Source organism: Mixophyes fleayi, chromosome 1 (assembly GCF_038048845.1).
Source record: "Mixophyes fleayi isolate aMixFle1 chromosome 1, aMixFle1.hap1, whole genome shotgun sequence".
In the NCBI taxonomy this organism is placed as follows: Eukaryota; Metazoa; Chordata; class Amphibia; order Anura; family Limnodynastidae; genus Mixophyes; species Mixophyes fleayi.
In genome coordinates, this window is record NC_134402.1 from 380,357,486 (window position 1) to 380,383,584 (window position 26,099).

The 26,099-nt window shown below is 42.3% G+C and overlaps 1 protein-coding gene across 2 annotated transcripts in view; it reads left to right on the plus strand.

Moving 5' to 3' along the window:
* Positions 1-26,099, plus strand: part of TRIM36 (tripartite motif containing 36) — a 67,443-nt gene that overhangs the window by 13,092 nt on the left and 28,252 nt on the right. The window contains exon 1 of one of the 2 annotated variants that reach the window (XM_075179618.1): positions 21,284-21,507. The exons of the other annotated variant lie outside the window; for it this stretch is intronic. Within the exon in view, the coding sequence (XP_075035719.1) occupies positions 21,433-21,507 (75 nt within the window). The 5' untranslated portion in view covers positions 21,284-21,432. Of the gene's footprint in view, positions 1-21,283; positions 21,508-26,099 lie in introns of those variants that run through there. 2 annotated transcript variants of the gene reach the window in all.

Genomic DNA, 26,099 nt, shown 5'->3' on the forward strand with positions numbered 1-26,099 from the left:
CCGCACTATTTGTTTGGTTTGACCTAGACCACCTAACTATTCCTGTCTACTACTGTCGCTACATCAGTGACTGTCTTGGAGAACCGCAACCTGCTTACCCTCTGCAGCGAAGGCCAAACTTCCTTGCGGGGTTCCCTGGTGAATACCGGGGGTATGTTAGACTCTGCGCCTCCCTGTTCAGTTGCACTAATACTGATTAGCGCCCATCTCTGCAATTCCATGACAACAGGTTTATTATCCAATCATCGTGCCAATCACACGATAAACGAGTGTTAGGTCCGATTTTGCATTAGTGTGTAAACTCCTACGTTCATGTTTAATTGTACCAAAGAACATCGTGTCTTTTCATTTGATTTTATGACCAGATAAAAATCTCTATAAATGATGGAAAAATGTCGGGCAAATTCTGAAGTGGGTATGCACTCACGACTAGCAGTGTAGGCAGATCTCCATAGAGTTAACAGAGTGACAATCTTTTCAGTCGATGGTTATGACAAATGAAAAGCACAGATCTGAAGATAAATCATGTAAGTGTATACACATGAATCAGCATGCTGATCGGGACTTTCAGTCCTTCAAGATAAATTTTCTGTAGTGTGTACTTAGCTTCACCTACTGTTTGGTCTAAGTGAACTTGTCCTACTGGTAGTCTAATCTTTTAACATCATCTGATTCTTTTTTTACAAAGGTAGTTGTGGCTCCTGGTAATTTTAGCCAACACTGATTATGAAATTAAACTAAACTACTTCCTTGATAATTACATTATAAATTGCAATGTGTATGCTGTAAGAATAAGCTCCTTTATAACTGTTGCAATAATAACCCGCACAGAATATAATAAAATGTCTGTGGCTGAATAAACGTTTAAAAGCTTATTTTTCGTTTTAATCACCATGCATAAAAATTGACTCTATCCTGTCTTCCTGTCATTGATTGTTAGTGCATGAACTGATGTTATTTACTTCATCAATTTTTTAAAGGATATATTGTCCTGGGAGAAAAGTAACGTGCGTGCATAGTGTCTTGGCATAGAGCCCTTGTAGTCTGTCTTCCTCCTCTTAGATCCCGATGGTCCTGAAAAAAAGTCTGACCTTAGAGCACATTAAACCAGCTTCTTTGTGGTAGGAATAAGGGAACAGTTTTCATTTTCACGTCTAACACCATGTACTGTATATTATTTATAGGTGATATAACCCTGCACAGGCTATCAGTTCATCTGTGAGTATCTCACCCAATTTGGTCACCTATGTCATCATCATCATGGGGGGAACATACAAACTCCATACAGATAAGTCCACGGTCGGGAATTAAATTCATGACCCCAGCGCTGTGAGGCAGAGATCCTAACCACTTAGCCAACGTATGTATGTATGTATGTATATATATATATATATATATATATATATATATACAGGTGCGGGCTGGGAGAGGGAAGCCCGGGGGGCACACAGGCGGGCACATCACATGACACGGGATGCGGCCACGTCATTGGTGAATATGTGATATATTGCATCCGGGGCCGGCCGGCCGGCCTACCCCCCGGCCCTAATAGCCCGCCCCTATATATATATATATATGTATATATATGCTGAACGCCTCTGGAGGAAATCTCGCTCTCTGGCTGACTTGCTTCATTTTAAGTTCATCCTCTCCTCCTACTGCTCCGCCCTCTCCCTTGCTAAACAATCTTTCTTTAAGTCCCTCATTTCTTCTCAGTCCTCTAATCCCCGCCGCCTCTTTGCCACGTTCACCCCTCTCCCTCCTCCTATCCCACTCTCCCTCTCAGCTACAGATTTTGCCTCCTTTTTGTCCGGCAAAATTAAGGCCATCAGACTTGACATCTTCTCCTCCCTTTCCTCTCCTGCCTCTCTCTTCGCTCCTCCCTCCTACAACCCACCCTGGTGCTCCTTCCACCCTACTACGGGCGAAGAAGTCAACGCTTTCATTCTTTCCATTCCCCCGTCTACCTGCCACCTGGATCCCATCCCCTCTCACCTTCTTCGCTCCCTATCCCCCACTGTCTGTGCTTATTTAGCTCACCTCTTCAACCTGTCTCTTTCCACTGGCATTGTCCTCTCCACCTTTAAACATGTCCTTATCTCTCCGATTCTAAAAAAAACCTAATCTTGATCCCACCTCACTCGCTAACTACAGCCCCATTTCACTTCTCCCCTATGCCTCTAAACTTCTCGAGCGAATTGTCTGCAACTGCCTAACCAGTCACCTCACAGACAATTCCCTCCTTGACCCTCTCCAATCTGGCTTCCGCCCCCTCCACTCCACTGAAACCGCCCTGACCAATGTAACTAATGATCTCCTCTCTGCTAAATCCAGGGGTCACTTCTCCCCGCTCATCCTGCTGGACCTATCTGCAGCCTTTGACACCATGGACCACCCCCTCCTTTTGCAGACCCTTCACTCTCTTGGTCTCACTGGTTCTGTCCTCACATGGTTCACCTCATACCTCGCCAACCGCTCTTTCTCTGTAATCATGTCCGGTTCATCCTCCCCCCCCCCCCCATCCGTCCTCCCTATAGGAGTCCCTCAGGGCTCTATTCTTGGCCCTCTACTCTTCTCATTCTATACTAACTCCCTAGGTGCTCTCATCACTTCATTCAGTCTTCAGAAACACCTATAAACCGATGATATTCAACATCTCTTCTCCTAATCTCCCCCCCCCCCCTCCTCTCTCGTGTATCTGACTGCTTCTCTGCCATCCCCTCTTGGATTTCCTCACGCTTTCCCAAAATTATCATTGCAAACACTGAACTCATTGTTTTCCCTAAGTCCTCATCCCACCTGGATCTCTTCATCACTGTTAACAATTCCACCATCTCTTCTGTCCTCCAAGTTCGCTGCCTGGGCGTCACCCTCTACTCCTCCCTCTCTTTTGCCCCCCACATGCAATCCCTTGCCCAATCCTGTCGCTTCCAACTATGCAACATCGGCCGCATCCAGCCCTTCCTATCTCAGGAAGCAACCAAAACTATTATCCATGCGCTTATCATTTCCTGGCTTGACTACTGTAACCTTCTCCTCATCGGCCTCCCCCTCTCTCACCTCACCCTCCTTCGTTCTATACTCATTGTGGCTGAGAGGCTTATCTTCCTTTCACGCAGCTCCTCTTCTGCCTCCCCTCTCTGCCTTGCCCTACACTGGCTCCCCTTCCCCTACAGAATCCATTTCAAACTTCTTACTCTCACCTAAAAGGCTATCTCCCTCTCTCCTGCCCCTTATATCTCCAATCTTCTCTCCATCCACACTCCCACCCGCTCCTTGCAATCAGCCAATGACCATCGCCTCTTCTCCAGAATTCAACCTCATCCCACCCCAGAATTCAAGATTTCTCCCGAGCTGCACCTGCAAGAACTCAGGCCAGGCTACTACTCAGTTGTTCACTCACACAGGTTTCTAACTGGATATAATGAGCATTTGGACACTGCCAATAGCCACGCCTTGAGCAACCCCAGAAGAGTATTACACCGTCACATCAGCACTGTTAGGCTGGGTACACACTACAGAAAATTATAATGATGCGATAGTTTTAGCGATTTTACCAGTCAGAAAAAAAAAAGTCCTGATCAGCAGCCTATTCATGTGTACACACTATACACATTTTACAAGATTTACCTTCAGATCTGTGCTCTTCATCTGTCATAACCATCGGCTGAAAAGTTTACTAAAACAATGTTGTTACAATACTACTTTGTGGTAAAATGAAGACTGTCAGCAACAAGCAGCTTGACACAATTGTAATAACTGATTAAAAAAACGTATTACATCCATAGTTGTTTTGTGATCAGTGATGATCAGTTACCAGACATGTGGATACATTGGCCACACTATGTAACAAGACAATGCATCTAGTGCAGGCTTAGTCAAATATTGGCTAAGCAGTGATTGTGGATCAAGCCCCAGTATTCCATAAGGCTTGTGGCTCCACAACTGCTGGAAAGCCACAGGTTGCCTGACTCAGATCTAATCTTTCCAGTACTCACTTGTGCCTCTGTGACAGATGATGACTTTCTTAGGCTGCAGTGAGCTCTGTGTGTTGGGGTTCCTCAGCTGGAGATCAGACTGCACGTGGAGAAAGTTGATGTAGCCGATGGCCAGACACAGAGTGTCAACTTTGCATAGCCTCTTTTCATAGGGCATTGTTGGGATATGCGATCTAAGTCCCTCAAAGATATCATTGATGGATTGTATTCTCCACATTGGCTGCTTGTCTCATCTGCAGCATCTCCGTATAACACCTGATCCTTCTTCTCCGCTTCACAGCCGAGCTGCCCCCATTTATTCCTGGGAAAAGGTCTCCACTGTCATAGGGGAAGCCACCCGAGGAGGATGAGGAGAAGGAGAAACTGGGCTAGATTTACTAAGCTGCGGGTTTGAAAAAGTGGGGATGTTGCCTATAGCAACCAATCAGATTCTAGCTATCATTTTGTAGAAGGTACTAAATAAATGAAAGCTAGAATCTGATTGGTTGCTATAGGCAACATCCCCACTTTTTCAAACCCGCAGCTTAGTAAATCTAGCCCACTGCCTGTATCACAGTAGTCTTCTCCGTGAAGTATCCGGCTGTCCTTATAATACACCTGGTTCTATTTAAACTAGTATATAGCTGTCTACTTATGGAAGATAACGGAGTTCACCAATTTATATCAATAGTATTACAACACTTTTATTGAATGAAAGTGTTCTTGACTATAGTCCAGGAGTATAGATTTGCCAGTAGTTATTACTATTTGGTAGTATTTCTGTAGGATTCAGCAGTGCTGTTACTTGTGGCCTTAATGGCGCTGACAGTTCAAAGTCCGTTAGGGGAGCCTCTCATAAATCACACTTTGAAGTCAAAGTTGTTCAAATTTAATACTTTGTGTCTCTATTCAGAGTCCCAAAATTTTTTGAGTGCATACTCACTGCAGAATTGGAACAACATTGTTTTACTTAGTTTAAAAATCTCGTTCAATGATACGATGGGCTGTGGAATGATAATTGTTCATCATTGCAGGGTACACACTACTGTGATATCGGGCCACCCGGTCATATATCAACTGATTTGCCCGATAATGGGTGGAAAAAAACCCATTGGTGTGTACCCAGCCCTACTCAGAGCACAGTGAAATAACTCTCAATAAAGACCCATGTGGAAAGATCCCATTCACTTCCTAGCCAGGACTTCTATAATCATGCTCCAACTCTCTCCTATTTCAATGGCTATAACATACAATGAAATGCCATTTACAATGTAGAGTTCTCCTCTGTTTATCAGAGCCCTGAACACAGGCTTTATTTATTTATTTAAAATGTTATCGTTTAACTTCATTCAAATATATTAGGTCTGTGCAGGGCCGGATTAACCATAGGGCTAACTGGGCTACAGCCCAGGGGCCTCGGGCATCCAGGGGGCCCTTGAAAGTGCTCAGCAGCATTATTGATCGGTCGGGGGCAGGGACGCCCCCGGCGCGATCAATGCTACTGAGCACTTTCACTGCGGTCCTTCCCCGGCGTGCTGTAGTCTCCTTACTGAGGAGATCTCATGAGTCTCACTCTCACGAGATCTCCTCAGCAAAGAGCGTACAGTGCGTCAGGGGTGGCTCGGATCATGGGGGGGGGGCCCTCACGGGGGAATGGAGGCCCCCTTAGCCCAGGGGCCTCCATTCCCTTAATCCGGCCCTGGGTCTGTGTCATGTTTGCCATTTTATAAATAAAAGAAATGCTGGGAGCAAAAATGTGTGTGTATATATATATATATATATATATATATATATATATATATATATATATATATATATATATATAATTAATATATATATATATATATACACATACACATGCCCTGCACCAGACCCTCAATTATACTGTGAGGCTTAGATAGCCCAGCTGGAGTCCATTCATTGAGATTTTTCTCACATTGATTACCAATGGGAGAAATGTGGCATGAATAGGATAGTGAACAGATGCATTCCATCCCCCTCTGTAACATTTAAGGCCAATAGAGCCCCCCTTCCTCGAAAACCTTGACCCACTGGATAAAACATCCCTAACTAATAGTGTACAAGCAGAAGATAAAGTATCATGCAAACATACAGACAATAACTTAATGAGCTTACAAAGGATTGAACAAACAACCTGTGCTATAACACACCCATTAAAGTAAACAGCCTGTCTGTTTGTATAATCCAGTTATAACAAGGCAGAGATAGATTTACCCATTAAAAGACTGCTGCAATGAAATCTAACCACATGGCTACAGGTGAAGGTTGTTAATCAGAACAGATATTAAATCCATGCCAGGTAACAAAATCATGTTTGTTGTTTTCTACAATGCCGTATAATACTGAACATTCTACCTTGAGTAAATAAATTTGGCTAATATATTTTATTAATTGTTTGGCAAAGGGAGTGTTATATGTTAAATTGATATTGGTTAGACAACCTGAGCCTTTGGCTACATGCTGCTGGGCCTCCATGGTACGCTAGCTTCACCCTCTTGCTGAATACATCTGAGGCTAGAAGTACACACAAAACACTGAAACACTGTAGCTGATGTTAAAAAAAAAACGTGGGAGGTAAAACAAAAACCCAAAAACATTTCTTGCAGTCAACGCCCGTTATAGCATTCACTGTGTGTTTCTTCACAGAGGACTATTGGTTTCATTTGATCATTATCGAAATCATTGTACCACAGGTGCTGAGGGTATGCAATCTTAAAAACTTGGAATAGGGGAAAACAAATTACATGGAAACTCATAATCATAGGGTCCCATAGGAAGCACTACATGAACTAGCCTGCATCTTGCCCTAGAGAAATGAAATGAAGCTAATGTAGGTGTAGGTCACAGGTGTGACAAAGAAAACACTTGAAAGGAACAAATATAAACATTTGAAAGTATTTTCCAACTGTTTAAAGCTACTTGCCATTATTCTAAAAGCAGGCAGCAGTGGCCGTCATCGTTCTCTGCAAACCGATAGAATAAATCTTTCTATAAATGTAGCTACATGGTGGCATAGAAATCCATGGTCTTCTCAGTATAGTATGACTACTTCACAGGTCTTCATTGCAATAACCTCTATGAATTCATTAAGAATCTAATTTTTGCATGAATGGAAAATAATGCTTGATTTTACATGTAGAAAACATATACTGGGTGGCTTTATTTGTGTAAATGTGTCTCCCTTCCAACTCTACATGTGGTAAATTTATCAAGCTGCGGTTTTGAAAAAGTGTAGATGTTGTCTATAGCAACCAATCACATTCTAGCTGTCATTTTGTAGAATGTGCTAAATAAATAACTAGAATCTGATTGGTTGCTATAAGCAACATCTCCACTTTTTCAAACCCACAGTTTGATAAATTTACCCCTAAATCTGTCCGAACTTAGATGTGGTTCAATCTATGTACAAAGAATGGCAGATTTAAAAATGTCCACCTTCCTCTTTATACTTCATTCAGGAAACAAATGAGGACAAAAAGCCTCCAAATCTCAGATGAGTCGGATGGATAACTGCATCACAAGGGATTTTAAAAAGGAGCCGTAATAAAGCCGAACCAGATAATGTTAAGGCAGATTCTGCCAGTATATGTCTACCTTTCCTTACTTGTGTTCCTCCAGAAGATCTTTTGGAGGGCTGCTTTTTAGTCTTCCATGTTGGCGTTCAGCACACTGCACGTTTGAAGGTAGCCAGACTCACTTTAGCTTAAAGGTCCTCCAAACATGTTATGTATAAAATATAAATAAATAATGTGAATAAAAGTGTTATCCTATACTTGACTACTTGCTCAATCCTATGTGTGCAACAAATATTTAAAATCAGACTTGCCTTAATTTTCATTTGCTGGACTAAAACATGGCATCGGGCACAATATCATAGCAATTATTCATAGTTGCCTACTCTCCTGGAATGTCCGGGAGACTCTCGGACTCCTGGGAGAGCGGGTAATTCTCCCAGATCCCGGCCAGCTCTGTTAAATTAAATGGAGGGGCGGGTCTTAGTGACGTTGTGCATGCGTCATTGTGGCCCCTCCACATTTTTATTGATTCAAAATACTGCTGACAGTTTAGGGACGGGACTCGAAGAATATTGTCATTAGCCCCACCCCCAAACTGTCACCAGTCACCCACCTGCCTATGTTGGCAAGTATGCAATTATTTATGTGTTTTTTTTAGATTTGAGGTGGGTAAGGCCAGCCTTTAATTTCCTCTTACCTGACAGAGGGGAATTAACAAATGTGTGCATCCTGCCATGTTACTACCCTGTAATCTTATATTACATTTTCCTCTTCATCCCCATGGTGTTTGAACACCTCCAATGTTCCATTTCAACGGAGTGATTGTATGTGTACAACAGGCCTGTAACTACAAGTATGTCTTATTACATGTTTACATGGTTTACTCTGTTTTGTTTTATTTCTCCCATCTCCAAGCTAAAGGATCCAGTTTCAAAACTTTCATTTCCTCTTCTGATGAATGTCGTATGTAAAACAAGTTATTTAAATATTGTCCAGACTCTTACAGAACAGTTTATAAAACTAAGGCAGTATTTTTCTGTGCCTCATTTCCTTTATTTTATTTGCAATATAATTTTCATTATTGAGTGATTTGCAATTTCCAGAAGTAAATTTACTCATGAATACAATACCAGACACGTGTGTTCGTGCCATAGCAGTATAGCACGTTGCAGAGGGCAAACATTGATGGCTTTGGAAGTGTTCCCGGCTGATTTGTTTATATGCTCTTATGACACTAGTTGTCTACAGTACACTTGCACACGTTCTACTCTGCAGACAGTGACATTTGTACTTTTCCAGCGATATATACAATGTATGGTGTTGCTTTCAACAGTGGCGGATCCAGGGGGGCGGGGGGGGGGGGGGGGGGGGTGGTTGATCGGGGCAATCGGCCCCCATAGCAGCGACTTGTGGCCGACGGCTGCACAGTATGTGCAGGTCCGTTCGGCAGTGACAGTGTGCTGCTCGGCTGCTCTGATTGTGTTTTAAACACAATCAGAGCAGCCGGGCAGCACACTGTCACTGCCGAGCGGACCTGCACATAGTGTGCAGCCGCCGGCAGCCTTAGATGTCAGAAAGGGGGCGTGGCCTAAATTGCACACCTGATCACTGACGTCAGTGATCAGGTGACAGATCTTTACCCGGCGGCGCCTGCTGTATTATCACACTGTAAGAAAAGAAGAGAAGTGAAGAAAAGAAAAGAGAAGAGGTTTGAAGAGCCCCCCTGCATCTACAGACCAGGTAAATAAAATCTAATCATTTATTTACTTATTGTGTTCGTCGGGGGGCGGCGGGGCAGGAAGGGGGGGCGTTTTGAAATTTTGCCTAGGGCGCCGAAAACCCTAGCACCGGCCCTGTGTGTATGGGCCCCAAAAGACCACTCTTCCAGATAAACATCTGATGGGTAGCCATCAGATATTGGTCAGGATATATTGTAATATTGTAAATAGTCGGATGATGACTGTACCTGGTGTGTATGTGGTTGTCATCCGACCGCACTAATGGTGTCCTGCCTGATCCAGTCGTTGGCACAGTACATCTATGTCCATGTATGGCCAAAATTGGACTGAGAGGCCAGATTAGCCATTGTAAGGTCAGCTTTAGAATCTGCATGGCTCCTCTTGACAGTAACATTTTATTTTGCACCAGGATTCATAATATTCCTCCCAGTGTGTTCTGAGATGGAGCAATATAGAATATATATGATGGATTTTACAACTATTCTGTATTGGTCACATAATGAAAATATTAACATTATCCATGTATAGTAAGATAATTGGCAGTAAAAATAATAATCTTGAAGGTATGTTAAATGTAACAGGACTGAGTCTTAGGCTGCTAGTGACTGTCGGCAACATGGTGCGATTCAGTTATATAGCCCAATCGGTGGTCATAGTGGGGGTGCACACAGTAGTATACGACACTGCCATTTCTACTGGCTTCACTGTAAAACTATCACATACCATTCACTTATATTCCTATTACAATTTTTCATACCGTCAATTCTAAATGTCCACCGACCACTGAGCCCAATAGCAGTAAATCTGTTTGTGTGGGTTACAGTGGTTGGCATTGTTGCCTCGCAGACATCGGATGTATTCCGAACAGTGCACTATGTGGTAGAGAATTTTGGCTGTAAGCTCTATTGGGGCAGTGTCTGATGTGAATGATTGAAAACATTCTCTGTAAAGTGCTGCATAACAGGTTATTGCTAAATGTTAAAAATAGCATTGTGACATGTTTAGGGCCAGATTACACAGATCCTCCTGTAAAAGAGCCATGATGAATGACTAAATTACAATATAAAGCTAGAGACACATCTGCATTTAAGGTTTATTGGGCGGCTGATGACCTCACATCTGTTACTGGCTGCAGTTGGGTTGTTTCTGCCTTCTTTATATCTGACCAGATTATGATTGTTTATTACAATGATTCTGGAGCAAACACTAGTACAACTGGTGTCTGCAAGCTGGTCAGCAAAGGAATAAGAAAAATGCATGATGAACAGATTTAATAAGCAAAACACATTACTGTTTCTGGCTTATATTTACCTCATTAATCTCATATTTAGGTATTGCTCTTTATATCAAAGAGATTTGTATAGGTGCAGTATACCATATGTCTTACAGTGTTATAAAAAAATAACAATAACAATTTAGTTTGTCCTTTATTTGTATTATATATCAATACTTATACTGTGTCTACTGCCCCATATTCCAATAACTCCCACTTTCAGAGTATTCCTAGTAATGCATAAAACTAATTAAATACTATTCTTCTCGTTATGCTGAATCAGAATACACCGCTAATGGAAACATTTGTCTCAGATGAAGGCTGAAATACCATTAGTGCAGTCCTCTCTGTAATGCTCACTATCTCTCCATAGATCACTTTAGGAGATACTACTAAATCCCAGGAAGGCTTGTCTGCGATGTAATATTTTATGCATTGATTTATAGTGCAAATGTCTTTCTTAAAAATCTATTTTTTATCATGTTAACTAACAGTAGAGTGTAAATCGGAATACAGTAACAATGAGTGATTTTATATCACCATGAATAGAAAGAGATCAGTGGCAACCAGAATCTTTGCCATCATGTACATTTTCTATGGCTGCTCGTGTTTGGTACCAGTTTGGAGCTATTGCAAAGAAACAAGAGAAGACTGGATTAGACTACAGCAACGCTGCTATTATGTTTCCACAACCATAGAGAAGTACAGTATGTAATTACATGCTATAGTACCTATCTTCAACTTCCTCCACATGGACTAATGAGCACTATTGTATTTATATAATTAAAACAATTCTATGGTTATAATTACTTTCTTTTCATGCCTACCATGTACAGTAAACATATCAGATGGACAGCACAACCAGACCATCTTTCTATCAGCACAAGAAACCGCTTTAGGTGGGATCTGCTAAGAATAGTAGACAGAACAACAAAGTATTTAGCAGCATGGTATAAATATAGACCTCCCTAGACTGTGCACAACTCCACCAAGTGGACTAGTCACCCAAGCATATTATTTGTTGGTAATAAATGTGTTTACTTGAGTATGCGTTTAAAAAAACAACAGCACAGCTGCTGTAATTACTCTTGCTGTCCTCTTCCACATTTCACCTTATACTATATGAGAATGTATTACCAATGTGTCTCCCATCATTTAACCTTTAAATCAGGCCTGGCCAACCTGTGGCTCTCCAGATGTTGTGAAACTACAAGTCCCATCATACCTTGCCAGCTATCGATTGGCTATCTTCTGGCAAAGCATGCTGGGGCTTGTAGTTTCACAACAGCTGGAGAGCCACAGGTTGGCCAGGTATGCTTTAAATGGATGCAACTGATATTGGACAAGACTTGAAACACATTAAGAGAATGGAATAACCGTATATCTTTAGAGAAGGATACCTTAATTCTGTCTGAGTATGTCATAAAGAGATCAATAGTACCTGGACCCACTTGTCTGACATAAAGCTGGGTACACACCTATGCAATCTTACTTCAGATGCAACAATTTCACCAGTGATTGAAAGTCCTGATGAATGTGCAAATTCATTTGTATAGACCTACACAATTCACCTTCATCTCTCATAACCATCTCCTGAAAAGACCCTGACTGCACATACTTTCCAGATAAGTGTATACACACTTCCACATTGTTCCATTGTTGATCCTGATTTTTAGGTTTAGAAAACCAACTCAACAGATGCAGTGTGTTTTGGTACGATAAAACAGCGTACACACTCTTGCAATATCTGAACAAATAGTTGTGAATCGTATGATCTGCATGATAATTGCATAGGTGTGTGCCCACCTTAAAGGGTAAAAATATTCTGACTGACAATGTCCAAATGAGATGGTCTTGTGATCTAGCAATTAGTAAAGAATCAGTAATACACTGGTTTGTAGGATGTTCTCCCTTGAGTGTAAAGATTGTTTATCCGGGTCAAAAGTAGGGGCAAATAGGACACTGTTAATACTAGAGCAAAAGAAGCATTTCTGGAGTTTGTACCAATTTTTACGTATTCGGGTATTTTCCATATATGTAATCAGAAAATGTTAGTCGCTGACTGGTGAAGGCCATTGACACTTTTTAAAGAGGCTACTACACCCCAAGGGGTATATTTACTAAACTGCGGGTTTGAAAAAGCGGAGATGTTGCCTATAGCAACCAATCAGATTCTAGCTGTCATTTTGTAGAATGTACTAAATAAATGATAGCTAGAATCTGATTGGTTGCTATAGGCAACATCCCCACTTTTTCAAACCCGCAGTTTAGTAAATCTAGCTCCAAGTGTCTTGGTTGCACAGGATTGTTTTGGTACTATGCATGTATTTGTATAGTTTTACATTTATTTGCATAGATTTTTTCATTTTATATTTGTAATATGCGTGTTGCATTAATTTGCATGATTTTGCATTCATTAAGAGGTGTATGTTAGGGAGTTATTATGTGTTCAGTAACAATAGTTTATCCTTTGCAGTAGTATTATGTCATTGCCAGGGTGTGGCTTTATGGCAATACAAAATGATGTAAGGTAAGACAAGTATGAAAGCATTATAACAGACAGAAACTAAAGTACAGACAATAATAGAAATGCTTCTTAAAGTTTGGACCCTTTTTGCTGATAAGTGGTCACATATAATCAGATTTGGTTGTTTGACCTATTCAGAAGACGATAGATTTTGTGTGTAATTTGTCCAATATGCTTAGCGGCTGGGCTGAATGTAGAACTCATAGGCAAACTGAGGGGGGTCCTAGTGCCTGGAAACCCGCCTCCAAGCCTGGGGCACTGTATGATTGAGGTGGCTGGACCCTGCCCCCGCTTCACTCTGCTTTGCTTGAAAAGAGAGAGCTGCGTGCATCTAACAGTAGTGAACGCAGCATTGCTCATGTATATTCAGGGCTGCCAAGAGGAATTCAGGGCCCTGGTACAACAAATTCATGGGGCCCCCCCCATAGTTGAGTATGGTAAAAAAAATTAAGGCGGCGCAAAATTTTTCGGGGTTGTGATCATGCATTTGGGGGCGTGGCAAATGCGCCATTTGCCACGCCCATTTAACACATCAAAATCACTAGGCTCTCAATTCGCCCAAGCTTCACATATGTCCCAGCACTCCTGACTTTCAGGACATCTAGCACCAAAGTGTAATATAGAAAAAATGCAGTGTGTACACAAAGAGTTCAGTCTTGGCCTCCACCTTACATTGGGCACAACACTCACCAAAAATTTACATTGTCCCTACTAGAATCACAGCATTTCACATACTGTCCTGCTCTCTCCTACCTGTTCTTCTCACTTTCACCACCTGTTGCTGCATGTTTCTTTACTTGCGGCTTGTCTGGATCCTGGAATGCCCTATTTGGAAAAAAATAGCTACATTTAGATAATTCCAAACAACCCTGGCGTTCAATCAATACCATCCACGATTAATAATTAGGCCTTCCTCCAGCTCCAATATTACAATTATGTGCCCCTTCATCATCGCCATGCCTTATGAGCACACTGTGCCCTCCATGCTGCTTTTGCCCCCTTTACCTGGCTCCCCTTCATCACACTATACTATGCTGCTCCCCCCCCCCTTTTTCAATCCCACTGTGCCATGCCTCCCCCTTTTTTTAACCCCACTGTGCCATGCTGCCCACCATTTTTTAACCCCACTGTGCCATGCTGCCCACCATTTTTTAACCCCACTGTTAAACCCTCTGTGCCCCCTCATTTTTTAACCCCTCTGTCATGCTGCCCCCCCCCATTTTTTAACCCCTCTGTGCCCCCCCTCGTTTTCCTCCCATCACTTACCTTTTCTCCTTTCTTGGTCTTCTCTGCTGCTCTGTGCTCCATTGCTCCAGACTGACTGAATGCTGGGCATGACATGATGACATCACACCCGGCATTTAAACAGTCTGAATGGAGCACAGAGCAGCAGAGAGGAGGGATGCCGACTCCGCGATCAGGTGAGTATGTTTTTTTTTTTTTTTAAACTAGCCTGCTCCCCCCGCCGCAAAAAAAACCAAAAGATAAAAAAAAGATAAAAAGTTTTTTTTTTTTAAAAAAAAAAAAATCAGCAGCGCAAGGGCCCGGGCGGACCCCTGACATGCCCGGGCCCGGGTAATTAGTACCCGCTCCAACCCCCCCCCCCCCTCGGCGGCCCCGCGTATATTATAGGGATACAGAGAGTTGGAGAGCAGCCAAGCACTCTCTAAAATTATAGCCGCACCCCCATGCATGCTGGCCACACCCACAGGCGGCGTGGTGTGGAAATTCCCCTCTGCAAATTCTGCGTTTGCCCCTGGAACTACCGTAAATTAAAATAAAAAAAAAATAAAAAAAATTAGGAAATCCAATGATCTGATATTTGCTTACTCTATAAAATGAACCCAATACTTTCTTTTGGGTTCCACATAAAGTAAAACTGTACTAGCAGTCTATGCTCACTTGCCTATTTAAATTTGACACCTGTTTAGTCTATTATTATTATTGTTTTATTGATGGTGTGCATAGCCATAGGTTTTGGAAAAGCTAAATTAGACTCCCTTCTACTCCTCACCTCCTGAAATATGATAAAAACATAACTTGTAAAGACAACAAACCTCTCCAAACTTCACCGTACCCTAGCCAGGGGCGCACGCAGGATTGTCGGGGGGGAAGGAACCCCCCCCCGCCCCCCGACCAAAAAAAAAAAACACGCGAGAGAGCACATGCGCAGCAGCTCTCTTTCGGCAGCGACCACTGTACAACAGCCGTGGCGCTGTCCAAGAAGCGTCCACGGCCGCTTCTTGGACAGCGCTGCGGCTGCTGTATAGTACAGTGCCGCTATGGTTGGCACTTAGTTAGCGGAGGGGGAGGCGGTTTCTGGAGACCCAGAAACCCGCCCTGTGTGCGCCACTGCTAGCCCCCAAACAAAAAATAAATTTATTTATTGTAAGATGACAGGCATGTACTACTACAAGTGTGTGGCTGGTCACCTGAGCATAAGTCATGTTTGGAAAGAAGTGTATGGTACACAGAGGCGGGAATTCAATTGCTTGCGTATTGCATATTTTTTTCAGCGTTAAAAAATTAAAATTCTCCGCACGGGTTTTGACCCGCGGGCATGACCGTTTTTAGGTACCGCAGCGTAAAAAAGCGTGCTATTCAATTTGAAAACAGGTAACTCAGCCCCCGCGCGTTAATCATTGGTGCTTGCAACTTTTTAGGAGCGTGAATGGGAAGGTTTAACGCGCGGCCATCTATAATAAAAAAATAGATTGGCATACATTTGTATTGCATTACACAACCTTCTATTTTATAATATCTACATACAGTACTTTTATTTAACTATATATATATATATATATATATATATCATCACCATCATTTATTTATATAGCGCCACTGATTCCGCTGCGATGTACAGAGAACTCATTCACATCAATCCCTGCCCCCATTGGAGCTTACAGTCTAAATTCCCCTAACATACACACACAGATGGAGAGAGAGAGAGACTAGGGTCAATTTTGATAGCAGCCAATTAACCTACTAGTATGTTTTTGGAGTGTGGGAGGAAACTGGAGCACCCGGAGGAAACCAACGCAAACATGGGGAGAACATATAAACTCCACACAGATAAGGCCATGGTCAGGAATTGAACTCATGACCCCAGCGCTGTGAGGCAGAAGTGCTATGATAGAGATGCTCAGGCTTGGTTCCCCCGAGAAACGAACACACCTGAACTTAGCAGATCCGAGTTCCGAGCCGGCTCGGTACTTTCTCGCGCCCTCAGAATTGATAACGAGACAAAACGTCATCGGATCTCGGGAGTTTTGGATTCTATAAGTACCACCCTCCGCAACAGCGGAGGATCCGGGGGGGAAGGGGGTGATCGCCCCTCCCTAGCAGGGACTTGCTGCCGGTGGCTGCACACTATGTGCAGGTCCGTTCGGCAGACACAGTGTGCTGGCCGGCTGCTCTGATTGTTTTTAAAACACAATCAGAGCAGCCAGGCAGCACACTGTCTCTGCTTAATGGACCTGCACATAGTGTGCAGCCGCAAGCAAGCGGTACAATAAAAAAGGGGGCGTGGCCTAAATCCCTCCCCCCCTAAATCACCCCGGGAACATTACATTTCTAGATCCGCCCCTGCTCCATGGCGATCCAGCGCCATTTCATAGAGGGACACAGAAGGGATAGCACAGTTCTTGGCAGTTTCTAGTGGTTGGGCAGCGTCATAGGTAGAAAAGAAAGAGGAGGGGTAGCACTGTTCTTCTAGTCTTCAGTGATGTTCAGGAGAGCTCCATTGCTAATTGTCATTGCTGAAATAGAAATAATAGGTCTGGCAGGCTTGGTCTTCTAAAGCTGCAGTCACATTGTACTGTGTTATATAGGTAAAACACAAAGAGGAGAGCTCCATTGCTAATTGTCATTATCTGAAAAAAATGAAAATAAGGCTGGCAGAGTTGTTCTTAATCTGCAGTCACATTGTACTGTGTTATCAAAAGGGATTCACAGCAGTACACAGAAAACCAGGAGCACCAAGCAGCTGCTGGCACCAGTCATGATGATAGTAATCTCCCTCTGCTAAAGCCTATGTTAAAGTGCATAGTGTTTTTAAGTCAGGGAAACGAAAATGTAAAAAAAAAAACACCTTTTACGTTGGTCAAGAAAAAAACACCTGTAATCCAGGCAATGTTATTTGCAGAAAAAAATAAAATTGTCAACATGCCATTCTACACACGCAGTGGCAAGGAGGCCTTTGCCTTTCTCTATGAGTGCTAGTTCTGCAACTGTCACTGAGGCATCTTCTTGTAAGATCAGTCATGACCAAGCAAGACCTTGTCATTTGGACTTCAAAACTGGTGTCCAAATACTTCTACGTGTAAAAGCCGAGCTGGAAGAAAACAGTAAGGTATTAGAGGAAAATGTATGCTCAGATTCAGAAATGACACAAATTCCTAAGGAGAGTCTATCCACGAGTGCTATGTGTAATCCTTACCTGTCTGCTAATGTACCCATAAAGAAGGCCCCATTGAGCATTTCTGCAGATGTGTGCATGAACAGCCCAAGTGTAGCTGGACTCTCCTCAGGATATGTCATTTCTGATAACGCCACCAATACTACAGCTGGGTGAATTCCATCACATTCCCTGTTTTGCTCACACAATAAATTTGTTGGTGCAGAGCTTTTTAAAAAATGACAGGGAGATAGTCTGTAGCCCGTAAAATATCTGGACATTTTCGGCATTCGGCAAGAGAATGTAGGAGATTGCAACAGCTATAAGTGCAATTTAATTTGCCCTGCCACCAACTGAAGCAAGAGGTGGTGACAAGTTGGAATTCCACCCTGTATATGCTTCTGCGGATGGAGGAACAGTGAAAATCCATCCACGCTTACTCCACAAGCCATTACATTGGGAAAGGAGGGGGGATATATTTTACTCAAGCGCAGTGGAGAATACTTTCTGTGTTGTGCAAGGTGCTGAAATCATTCAATGTAGTCACTTGTGAAGTGAGTTCAGACACTGCTAGCTTGAGTCAAGTGATTCCTTTAATTAGACTTGGAAAAGCAGCTTGAGAAACTGAAGGAGGAGATTAAACAAAGCAATAATGCTAAGTATTTCGGACTTGTAGATGAAATACTTTATTCGCTTCTCCAGGATCTAAGAGTTATCAAAATCTTGAAATCTGATCACTACATTTTGGCGACTGTGCTTGATCCTCGGTTTAAGAGCTTTGTCTTCTTTTCAGCACTTGTCGCCATGTATTAGCTGTAGAATTACCACAATTATCCAAGGAACGGGTGGAGCGATCAAATGAACCATAACGGATTTCATGATCCAAGGACAATTCCATCTTGCACCACTTTTCTTTTTTGCCACTGCTGTGTGGCAAAGTTTCCTAGATATGAACTGCTGTGTGTTTGAATCAATGCTCTGTCGCTTAGCATCCAGCCAGGTTGCTGCAGTCTTTGTTTGAAAGTATATGAAAATAATATTGTGACCTGTGAGATGGTCCAAATTGACTGCAAGTGACATAAAATTAGTGTTATTGAGGTAAATAATAAAGTAGGGGAAAAAAGCAAAATTATGTAATTTTAGAAATAAAAAATTGGAATTTTAGAAAAAAATAAGGATCCAAAACAAAATCCAAAACACACAAGGGCGGTTTTGCCAAAACTAAAACACAAAGTTAATCCAGATCCAAAACACGGAGGTCAGTGAACATCTCTAATCTATGACGGTTTTGGAACAATGCAAATATCGATGTTGTGCATCCAGTGATGACATTCTTTATTGGTGCAATTAGTAGCTAGCAGCAGTAAATACACACATTGCACAATCTCAATGGGCTTCATGTCTTCATATAGATTTTATTATTCCACATTTTATGACCTAGAGGCAGCTCTAGTAATGGGAGGGAAAATGTGACAGGTAGATAGAGATGTGCACAGGGCCGCCGAGAGGGGGGGGGAGCGGGTACTATTTACCCGGGCCCGGCCATGCCAGGGGGCCCGGACCGGGCCCCCACCGCTGAATTTTATTTTATTTTTTACACTTTTCTTTATTGCAATTTTTTTTTATTTTTGTCTTCTTTTTTATTTTTTTTTTCCCGGGGAGGGGGGGGGGGGGGGGGCTTGGGGTGTCCGACCCGTCCGTTGGTGGGGGGAGCTAGATAGTTAAAAAAAAAAAAAATTTACATATTCACCTGATCGCGCCGCCCTCCCTCCTCTCTGCTCGTTTCACACTGACTGTCGGGCGTGACGTCATCAAGTCACGCCCGACAGTCAGTGAGGAACGTCGCAGAGGGGACCAAGCAAGAAGAAAGAAGAGAACACAGAAGAAAAGAAAGAAACTAACAAGTAAGTAAAGAACAGAGAGTCAAGGGAAGGAAAGTAGAAAGGGAGAGTGTGACAAAGAAGGGGGAGAGATGTACAGAATGAAAAAAAAAGTGGGGAAAGATGTACAGAATGAAAAAAAAAGTGGGGAAAGATGTACAGAATGAAAAAAAAAGTGGGGAAAGATGTACAGAATGAAAAAAAAAGTGGGGAAAGATGTACAGAATGAAAAAAAAAGTGGGGAAAGATGTACAGAATGAAAAAAAAAGTGGGGAGAGATGTACAGAATGAAAAAAAAGTGGGGAGAGATGTACAGAATGAAAAAAAAGTGGGGAGAGATGTACAGAATGAAAAAAAAGTGGGAGAAATGTACAGAGTGAATAAAAAGGAGGGGAAGCAGCATGGAGGGCGCAGTGTGAACATAAGGGGGCACAGTGTAGTGATGAAGGGGCACAGTAATGTGCACAGGGGGCTTGTTGCAATGTAGTGAGTGTGAGGTAGATGGTGGCAAATTAATGGGTGCTATTTTGTTTGTAGGGTGATGGGGAGGCAATTTAATAGTGGGGACTTAATTTAAGATGGGGTGGTTTGGGGGCTATTGAATGTGGGGATGAGTTTGGGGAGAATGAGGTCTATTTATTAAATGTGACTATGAGTTATTTAATGGCAGTGATGGTTGCGGGAAATAGGTATTGCTGTTTGCAGGAAGGGAATAGGTTTATTTATTAAATGTGAATACTATTATTTTAATGTTGGGGCTGGAGGAATGCCTAATTATTAATTGTGGGTGCTATTGATTTAACGCCGGGGCTGGCTGTAATTTTCTAAGTGTAGCCATTTTTTTTTCCAAATAGGTCCTTCAACATTCCAGGATCCAGACAAGCCACAACTAAAGAAACCAGCAGCCACAGGTGGAGAAAGTGAGAAGAACAGGTAGGAGAGAGCAGCAGAGTGTGTGAAATGTTGTGATTCTAGTAGGGACAATACCAATTTTTGGTGAGTGTTGTGCCCAATGTTAGGTGCAGGCCAAGACTGAACTGTTTGTGTACACACTGCATTCTTTGTATACTACACTGTGGTGGTAGATGTCCTGAAAGTCAGGAGTGCTTGGACATATGTGACGCTCCGGCGAATTGAGTGCCTAGTGATTTTGATGTTAGCCACGCCCCCAAATGCCTAACTACAACTTTGAAAAAATTTGCGCCGCCGTGAGGCGGCGCAAAATTTTTTTGCATGCTCAACTATAAGGGGGGGCCCCACAAATTTGTTGTACCGGGGCCCTGAATTCCTCTTGGCAGCCCTGGATGTGCAACAGAAGATATAGGATAAGGAGCAACTGTTTGTCCTGTGCAGCTGCTCATACCATGGATGAGGACTCCACATGTACATAGACGCCACTATCACTCGCCTACTGGAACAATAAGTCACAACGTACCACGCCAGCTTTAATGAGACAAACCTATATATGATGCATATAAAATATGTATAGTATATATCAAGCCATACACCACACCCACTGCAGAACGCATCTTTCCTAACGTGAACTGAGTGTCCAGGTCATGGTCCGCAGTGGGACACTGTCATCACAATGTGCAGGTGGTCCTGGTCGCCATGGTGACACACACTCCGCCCCTCACCGCAGGTAACAGCTGGACGTGCCACGAGCCTAGCGGGCAGCGAGTCGTTGCGCCGCGAGAGCAATACCGAGGTCCGGGTGAGGGAGTATTCTGAAGCCGCGCCCCCGCCACGAGGCACTAGGAACGCCCCCTCGGTAGTAAGCAGCCAATAGACAGCATCCCATTCACTTTTCCACGCCAGCCTGACCACGCCTCCTATGGTAATGGCTGAGTGTTCCAGAGCGAAGAAGCAGCAGCCTGTGAGATCCGTGCAGTGAGAGTCGGCTGATGAGAAGTCCGTTGGACGTATAGTGGTAGCAGCCTGGGAGATCCGTCTGTTGGACGTATAGTGGGTGACAACACAACTCTGTCATTATTACGTGTTAGACCTGTCCGCGTACGGCTCAGTTACTCGTCCTTAGCCGACAGACCAAGAGGTTCTGATAGGGCGTGGGAGCAGCCCGCAGGGTGTGTTATCTCTGGGCTGTATGTCTGGGGACTACTCTTCTCACACGGAGCCGGAGATGGAAGTACAGCCGCTGCCGGAGTCCGGGGATAGCAAAGTAAGTGACTTATGTATATGTAACGTGTGTGGCCGGCTGCACATGCATAAGTTAGTGTGTAACATGCGAGAGTCAGTCTGGTCATGCACGTGATGTAGTGTGCTGGGGTGTGAGATGCTGTCCATGTGTGTCTCCAACATGCGCATGATGTGTGTCTGCCTCTCCCTGCAGCCACAGGTCACTGTGATTGGTGATAATGCGGCTACAGTGACTACTGACAGGCAGGCTGTACATGAATGGAGCTGTACATGAGTGGGACACTTTGAGCCCCAGCACATATAGTACAGTACATGGACCATGTTTGTGTTTTAAAGTACATTGGGGTATTTTGTGGAAGAGCATAGAGAACATGGTTGTAATACTTTCTTGTATAGGCGTTATTCCCATTCTCCAAACTGCTGTCTTCCAAATCTTGAAAATATACTTTATAATGCTGTATGCTTTATTGTGCTATTTTTTCTGTTGTGCCAAAATATTATGTTCTTTACAGTCCAATGCATGTTTATTAATTTACATCAGTACCTTACTCCATAGACACTTGTAATCTAGATCCTGTACCACACCCACCAAGAAACGCATTAGGGCCAATTTAGTCAGAAACCAAATCACCTTACCATTATGTCTTTGGATTGTGGGAGGAAACCAGATTACCTGAATGAAGCCAATATTCATTTAAGAAAAATAATTGTACCAGATTCTGTGCAGTTACTTGTGCTATTTATCTCTCTTCTTATATATAATTTTAAAATTTTCATTCTATTGGTTACTGGAATGAGCAGATTTAGTTGTGACTTTTCACCCACGTTAATGGCACCTGTGGTTTTGATGGTTACACCACTAAATATATAGTTTTTAGAATGGTAACTTTGCATCATTATTGTAGGCTGCAGTAATAGTCAGGGGCGGTTCCTGTTAGTAACAGCATTTCAGCAGTAACATATATTGATGATCTAAAAGTGACCAAGCAAATTCACTTCCACTCTGCTTTTACTGCATGTTGGCTGTCTTCAGCATCTATTTTACAGGAAGTCGTGCTTTGTCTATAAATAAAATGAATAATCTTTAATAACTGATCTGTAAAACTTGTTTAGCATCTGTAACTGTCCTGTGGGTATGAATGATAATACTTAATGTTTTAGTTTCCCTTTTTCATTGTAAGAATAGTAGATTAGGCTGATCTAATGACTCATTGCAGATTATCTGCTAGTTTACCCACTTGTGCAGAGTTTTAAATTGTAGGCTTGGGGAGCTGGATATTTGTATGTGTGTGTGTATATAATATTTGCTTCCAAAGTTGTTCTTCCCAAGAATATGCATATCTTTCTGAACTTTGCTGTTTTGCACACGAAAGCTAATGATAATAAATTTGATGTCAAATCTCTAAAGCAATATAGCATCCAGATAATGATACTATTGTTTTCCTTGGTTGATTATACTTTAATAAGAGAACAGGTTGTTTCTTTTAGGCTTAAAGAAAATTTATGTCCCAGAGCAATCTATGGGTTGTGATACCAAGGGGGGTCCCAGAATTTTGTTTTTGTAGTCCGTCATAAATACAATACGTTCTCTAGAGACTGACGTCTATGGCACACTGACATTACAAAAAAAAAGTTGCTTACCCCTGACCTGAAGATTGTGTATAATTAATGTTCAGTACAACAAATGTACTTCTGTACACACTTTTTACCCTATATTTGGATTTTGCAAATGGGAGCTGCCATTTTTCTTGTTTGTTGCACCCCCCCAGTCAATAGGCTCCAATGGAGCAATGTAGTATAACGTCCATATGACGTGAATTAACTATTATGTAAGCTGGACCAATATTTATGAAACTAACCCTATCAATTCATTAGAAACCGTATGTCTTGTTATTAAGGCTATGAAGTGCCTCCGTGATGTCATAGTTACATAGTGAAGATGAAAAAAAGACAAGTTTCTAAAATTCAACCTTCTATAAATTTTACATATTTTGATCAAGAGGAATGATAGACCAAAAACCTCTGCCAGGTTAATCCTAGAGGGGAAAGAAAGGGAGCTACTTAACTTTTAAATTGATATATGATTCTGCTATTACTACCTGCCTTGAGATTGAAATCCACAGTTGAATTTACCCCCGCGGTGAAAACCGTGGTAGTAAAAACCTAATTCTTGCAATCGTAGTGGATGTCATCTCTACAGTCCTTAGTGTAAAAAGCTTGTTAGGCATAAATTATTGTCAGTGAATATATTTGTAGAATTGTGACGCTGCCTTCAAGCATGTATGAATCAATGTTTTGCCCCTGGTTTGTGTGCCATCCCCAGGGTCTTATGAGATTGTTTGTGGGACTTGGGTGTTTAATCCCTTGACTGCTAAAGGTGATCCCTTCCTCTGTGGGGTTACAAGAAAGCCTAGTATTGCCCACTGGTGGGTTTTCTTGCTCTGCAGGGGAGATGCATTGCCACAGGGTAATGTGAGTATGTCACAGTATGCCTCTAGACAGGGGCCAGTAGTAAGGGTTGTGAGCGGGGATCAGAGCCTCAAACTTCATATACCACATACAGGAAAAACTTGGGGCAGCCAAATTTGAAAGGGGGAAAATTCTTCCTTTTTTATTTAAACAAAGGGGAGTGTAGCTAAATATGAGAGGAGGGGAGCCAGCACCCAGTGTGAGTAATTCAGGCTGTGTTGATAGAAACAATTAGGAGGAGTGTTAGTTACAGTCCCACTATGAGATTGTCAACTCTGGTGTTAAGAACTATGGTACCTAATGTAAATAACTGAATGTAAATAAAGTCCTACCTTATTTCTTTTCATCAAGAAATTGTCTGGCACCCACTTATTACAACCCTAGTGCTACTCTTGTTGTGTCTGTGCTACATGTACTTTGTTGTATTTATACATGATTGTGTCTGGTACACCCACTGAAGCCTGATTGGTTGATTGATGGTTGGCGGACCCAAGTTTGTTCTAGAGCAGGCCTGTCCAACCTGCGGCCCTCCAGAAGTTTGTGAAACTACAAGTCCCAGCATGCCCTTCCAGCTATCAACAGGTTGTCTACTGGCAAAGCATGCTGGGGCCTGTAGTTTCACAACATCTGGAGGGCCGCAGGTTGGACAGGCCTGTTCTAGAGGTTGGTGTCCTGAAGAAATGCACCCACACCCCCGTCTGGCAGGCATGGTTACACCATGAAGAGGACAGGACCCAGTACTCATTCCTGAGAAACCACACTAATAATTTTGTAACTGGTCCTAGTAAATTGTTGCTGCTTTCACCATGTGTAGGTGTATGGTGCCCTTTACTTTTTTTTTTTTCCCCTTTTGATATCAAATATGATTTTTGTAGCTCCTGTATTGAAGGCAGAAACGGACATTTAAACAGTGGTAATATGTATATTGTTTTTTTGTAAGAGCAGCAATGCTTTAGCTGACTTTTCTCCTGTATAGTAGATCACTAGGTGGCAATACACTAATGTATTTTATAGATGACTCGTGCATAAACCCTCCGCAGGTTAGTAGAGAAGATGATGCATTGCAAAACACGTAATGGTTTTGCATGTTGTGCTGTTAATTTGTTGATGGCAAGATATGATTATCAAAATTAACTTTATTGTACGTGACGTCTCACGTCAGTACAAGCATGTCCCAGTGACATGTGTATATCTTGCTCTAGAACATGGGTGCCTTCAGTTTGTTTTCCCACAGAAATCTGAAATGTGCAGTCAAAACTCCTCTTCCAAATGATTAACTGCAGTCCTAAGCTTTCTCCTAATTCGCTCAGTTGGATTGTAATTCACTCTGATCTGTACATCTGTGTAATTGAAGGTGACAGTCTCCCATCCTGCAGCCACCAAATGTAATTTATTCAGACTACAGTGGATAGTGTTGGTGCACATATACAAGAGTTTCAGTGTAGTTGTCTTGTTTACCTTTTTTGCAGTTGTGCAAAATCTGAATAAGTAACTAGTGGTGATTATCTCCATTTAAAACAAACTGCCACAAAGCACTTTCTGTAAAGACTTGTTCACACACATGTGCTGGTAAAAATTCATGAGTGTCTCACCAATACAACCCCTTGTGCTGCTAGTGCACGTTAATGTATGAAATAGTTTGTGCTGAGTTCTGTGCAATGGCGGGAACAAGCTCTACTGCCTGGGTTTCAGGCAGTAAGTGGCCTTACGTGATAGGAGTGAAAGTCCTAATAGGAAAAGAAAAATAGACCTAAAAATTTGTTGTACATTTGTCCTTTCTATGAATCTATGGATTGTCATGCTTAATTGCATATGTGGCCTCTAATATGTCTTGATGGAGAGCTGCATGTTTTGCTACACTGCATATTGACGGAGAAAACATTTAAATATTTTTTTGAATTAAAACAAAAACAAGACTCCATTCCCAAACCTGAATAACATCAGAAGATGTTTAATATGATATGGTTTCGTTTATATGCATGAAGGATGTCAAAGTACATAATCCCTAATGGCAGACCTACAGTTTCATCAGACATATACAAATATTGATTGAGCCCAGGTTAATTCACTTCACGAATATCAAATGTATTTCCAGTAAAATTGGTCAAGTTGACTTTCCTAAAGAGCTAAAGAACAAAATTTACG